Here is a 5,435-nt window from a genome sequence, read left to right on the forward strand (position 1 = left end):
AAACATAAAAATCTGTTGAATGAAAAAATGGAAGAACTCGAAAATTGAACCCTAAATCCACTCCTAAAGAGTAGATTTAACCAGAAATAGAAATCGATTTATGATAATATGATTATAGGTTCAATGGACTCTACCGAGGAATTAGTTGTAATTTTTCTATGTAGAACAAACTCACGATGAATGAGCGATAGGAAGAAGGATAGACCGATAAATATGATTGTGTTTTTCCATGGTTGATGGTGGCATTGGGAAACCTTTTCCAATAAGATATATGTGTGGGTTGAGTTTCCAGAAACAAGCAGTTGGCGATGACGTGACGGTGGTTCCAGCGGCGGTACGGTGGTTCCTATAGCTGTCCGATGATCATGCTGGTGGTCCAGATAAAAGATATATATATATATATATATATATATATATATATATATATATATATATATATATATATATATATATATATATATATATATATATATATATATATATATATATATATATATATATATATATATATATATATATATATATATATATATATATATATATATATAGAGAGAGAGAGAGAGAGAGAATGTGATAGTGAGAGAAAGTGACATCATGTTTGTAAACACAACAAATTAGGATATAATTCGTTTTTAATAATAATGAAATAAGAAATCTTTAAAAAAATTATTTGTGCTAGAATAAGAATTCTTCTCATTTGAATATATATATATATATATATATATATATATATATATATATATATATATATATATATATATATATATATTATTAAGGATATTACCCACTTCTTGAAAATTAAGAGATACAACATATATTACCTCATATACAATGATTTTAAGCATAAACATATAACCAATCTAATACCTATTACACTACACGGATCTATTACATCGTATACGTATTACATACACCGCATACACTACACTAGACCTTACCCTAATTTCCTAAACACAGCCACCATCAAAACTATTCTCATCTTCTCCACCAAAGATGCGGTGATCTTCAGTCTCCCACCGAAGGTCCAAGGCTGCCATCATTTCTCCCAATCTCTTCCGCCACTTCTCCATCGCCTCTCTCTCTCTCTCTCTCTCTCTTACACAAACACACACACACACATAAAAAACCCTAAATGGTGTTGAGGCTTCTTTTTGTTTCTTGACTAGATGCTGAGCAGATCTGGAAATCGCTATCTCAATCTGTCTTGTTGGCCAAGTCGTCACTCCTGTCGTTTCTACTTCGACCCTAACCATCACCTGCTTGTGTGTATCTCTAACGCCTACAAGTTCCATTTTCATTCGTGGTAATCGATCGGATTTGGCAGTTTAAGGGTTTGATTTGAAGGTCAACCTGAAATCGATCGTCCTTTGTTGGAGACATCTCTGCCATCCCGATGAAGAACATAGCAAAAGAGACCCACACATCAAAAATGTTCAGGTTTCCTTACTCATTCTCCGCACCTCATCTGGTTTCTATTTTCATTCTAATTTTGACTCCTCCATCTATATTTGTCTCTTTTGTAGGTAATTGAAATATGAATGATTCTTCTTGACGTCCTTACCCCTTGTGCCCTAATACCATTCGACACCCTCACATCACAAATGTTCTCTGGTTCAAACCTCCAGCGATTTCCTCAACCACTCCATGGAATTCCTATGTTAGATCTGAAGTTTTTTTTAAAAGGTATTTATTTTATTTATGTTTTCTATATAATTTTTTTTCATCTTCAGGTTAGAGTAGTAATGAATTTCGAGAAGTGGACCGAGAGATGATAGAACAAAGCTGTTTTCATGTTCACTTTCGTGTAGTTCTTGATTTTGTTTGTAGGGAATTGGATGGGGCTGCATTGTTGTTTTTGATGTGTTGTTCCTGATGTTGTTTTTATCCATGGTGGGGTGAAAAAGGTATGAAACTCATGTATTTTTATTTATAGTTGCAGATACAATTCTTCTACCAGTAGATATTTTGTTTTCAAAAGTTGGGTGAAGAATTGTATCCAATCACAGTTCCACTGCAAGACACAGATGTTAAGGGCTACAAGTATAAAACTCAAGTATTTTTATTTAGGGTTGCAGACATAAATGGTCTTACTCTCTCTTTGTTTGATGCAGGCATCTATCTCAAAAACAACCTTCATCTTAAAAGCAACCATTAAGTAACCTTTTGGGAACCAATTAACAGAATCACTTTTTTGTATATATTTCCATTTCATCAGGTATTTTTAATTGGTTAAATGCAAGAAATGGCAATGTATTTTTAAATTTAGCCCCTCTTTTATCGTTCCACATATGATATCATACAAGAATTGTTAGACTTTCAGTTTTTATGCTCCATGTTTAGAGGTTGCAGGGTGGTTCGTCGATATGCATATCCACCTTTTAGTGCTTTATAACCAATGAGAAATATGTTGAATATGGTGAAATAAGATTTTGGTTTCAATATTTTTTAGTGTTCATCTGTTTCAATACTAAAAAGTAATATTATAGAAACTTTTAAGAACTGTAAGCCCTTTCTTTTTCGTTTTATTTAAATGTTGTTTTTGTTAATTTTTGTATGTTGTACCATATACAGTGCGAGGAATGATGTATTACAGAAAAACTTTAATGTTACAAGCCTATCTGGAGAAGATGACAGTTGGAGGTTTGTGTTTTAAAAATAATATTTTTTTAATTTTTATTTTAATCTATTTTTTAATATACTTATATTACACTAGGTGTGGAAGCTGCTGTTCCACCTAATGAAGCAACAGAAACAAAAGGCTTTGAGTTTTCTCCTGAAGCAAGAGCACAAGTTGACCTTAAATGCACATACGTTGTCACATGTCAAATTTATGGAAAGCAAAAAGAAGAACAAAAACCAGAGGCTACTGATATTGCACTGTTATTACAAAAGTCAGATATATATATATATATATATATATATATATATATATATATATATATATATATATATATATATATATATTTAAAATTTCCTCTTATGATTCTATATTCTTTTTCTAATAATACTAATTCTTTGATATTTTTTATTTCTAGAAATGAAGCACTTCGAGTTGCCTTCATTGATGAGGTGGAGACTTTGACTGGTGGGAAAGTGCAGAAAGAGTTTTACTCTAAACTTGTGAAGGGTGACATCAATGGGAAAGATCAGCAATAACACACGGTTTAATCGTTTGGCCGATGCTATCATATCATGGTTTCCGGTTTTCCCATTGGTTCCCTCAATAAAAAGTTTAGTAGAAGATCGGACAGAGAGAAAAATGATGATCGGTAAATTTAATAAATTGTATATATTTTAAGCATTCTAAAGTTTTTAAAATAATAACAAGTTGTCCTTTTAATTATCGTTATTTTTAGATATTGTTGGAAAAATCATCAGAGGCAAGCGAAACTATTTCCGTTACTCTGGTTTACTGACGTTACCTTCTTTCACTTTATATCTCCAAGATGGGCCGTAAGTGTTTATTATTATTATTATTATTATTATTATTATTATTATTATTATTTTATTATTATTATTATTATTATTATTATTATTATTATTATTATTATTATTATTATTATTATTATTATTATTACACTAAAGCAAAATTAGGTGACTTTGGAAATATTTGATTATAAATAGATGGAGTATAATAAAGATGAAACTACATATAACCGACCGAACACGCCATCAAATTGTGACGACTGTCTATGCGATAGAGAGAAAGTATATAATATTTGTTTCTCGGGTGAAATTGGTTCATTTGGGTTCAAGTAAGTTTTTTCTAGAAAATTATAATACTTGTAGTGATATTAAAATACCTAAATCAATACATTTTAATAGTTTTTATCTTATTTTCAGTGAACATTTTGATATCAACCAAACTAAGCAACGTAGAGTTCCAACCGCGGATTCCGGAAGCATTTAACATCATAAATATGCCTAGAAGAATTTTTAATTCCGTGTGAGACATTTGGTGGTGTTTTTTTTGAAGTTTTGACAACTTTTACGAGTGCGTTGCTTTTATTGTTGATCTACATTAATGTTAGACATATTATGGTGAATTTTTTCATGTATGGTTTATTTTTCTTGTGTTGACTTATGAATTGATAAATATTAATTTTTGGATATCTATGGAAATTTTCTTTTAATTATGTATAACTTTCTTCTATTGTGTTTTTGGATTACAAGTTGTTAGTATATTTGGTTATTTATTAAGGGTTGTGTTGCTTTTTGAAACACACACATACATGACTACTAAATCACATGGTCTACATTACAAAATGTTACATTCTTGATGATATAATATGTGCTTATTCTTAACATTTCCATTATAGTGTTCAATGGGGACTGTAGATAAGGGAAACGAAAACTGTGATGATTCCCAAAACCCGATAGATATAGAAAAATGTATGTCGTTTATATGAGTATATGTTTTCATTTATAATATATAACTATTTATCCAAATAATATGTTTGTAGAAAATCGAAAAAGATACAATAGAAACTATTATGAACGAAAAAAGGAGAAAAACAAAAAGAGAAGGATAGCTAACGGTGAAGGATGTAGTCAACCTACAACACTCACAAGTTGCACTACAATGGAGACAAGCGAAACAAATATTAACGAAGATTCCTCTGTGAGTGTTATAAGTGCTGCTTAGAGAACGAGTACTTATAATAAAGAATATTATCAACGAAGAAAGGAACGAACTATGATGACAAAAAGAAGAGTATACGCCTTTCAGGAGGATCCGTATGATTTTGTTTACGAAAATATCCGTATGGAACATCGTATATTAAAGGCTCAAAACCCTTGTGTTTATTGTGGAGCAAAGCGACTACAATATGAATTTCCTACCTTTTGTTGCATGAGTAGGAAGACAAAACTGGCACACTCCCCTATTCCCACAGAGTTGCACCAACTCTTCACAAAGCAAGAGCAGCTAGAAGAAAGCTTCAGGTACAATATAAGGCCGTATAACTCAAAGTTTTCTTTCGCATCACTAGGTGTAAATGTGGATAAAGAATTGGCCAATATGAATTCTGGAGTTTACACTTTTTGTGCGCACGGAACACTCTATCATAATATCGATCTAGTTTATTTCAAGGGATGGTAAATCGAGGTATTTCCAGTTGTATTTTTATGACGGTGAAGCTGAAATATCACAGAGATCCTCCTGGAAGAATGTTGATAGAAGAATCATCCAAAAACTAACATGTATTCTAGCTTCGAATCCGTACATTAGAACATTTAAACAGCTTTCTGATCTAAGACCGCTTGATAATTATAGAGTGACTTTGAATGCATCGGTGGAGCTTGACCAAAGGGTGTACAATAAGCCTACCACATCTGAGGTGTGAATAGTAACATTTAACTTTATTCATTTTAAAACTAAATGTCTCATATTTATTATTATACATATCATATTAATCACCATATTGAACTACACC

The 5,435-nt window shown here is 31.3% G+C and overlaps 1 protein-coding gene across 1 annotated transcript; it reads left to right on the forward strand.

Annotated features, from left to right (window-relative positions):
- The first annotated feature begins 229 nt into the window (after nt 1-229).
- Nucleotides 230-3,156, forward strand: LOC145016220 (callose synthase 9-like). Its single transcript, XM_078974604.1, has 5 exons — nt 230-334; nt 2,450-2,501; nt 2,572-2,640; nt 2,714-2,891; nt 3,036-3,156. Exons 1-5 carry the CDS (start codon nt 230-232, stop codon nt 3,154-3,156), a joined length of 525 nt encoding a protein of 174 aa, XP_078830730.1.
- The last annotated feature ends 2,279 nt before the right edge of the window (nt 3,157-5,435 follow it).

This window comes from Lactuca saligna, chromosome 9 (assembly GCF_052625555.1).
Source record: "Lactuca saligna cultivar CGN05327 chromosome 9, ASM5262555v1, whole genome shotgun sequence".
In the NCBI taxonomy this organism is placed as follows: Eukaryota; Viridiplantae; Streptophyta; class Magnoliopsida; order Asterales; family Asteraceae; genus Lactuca; species Lactuca saligna.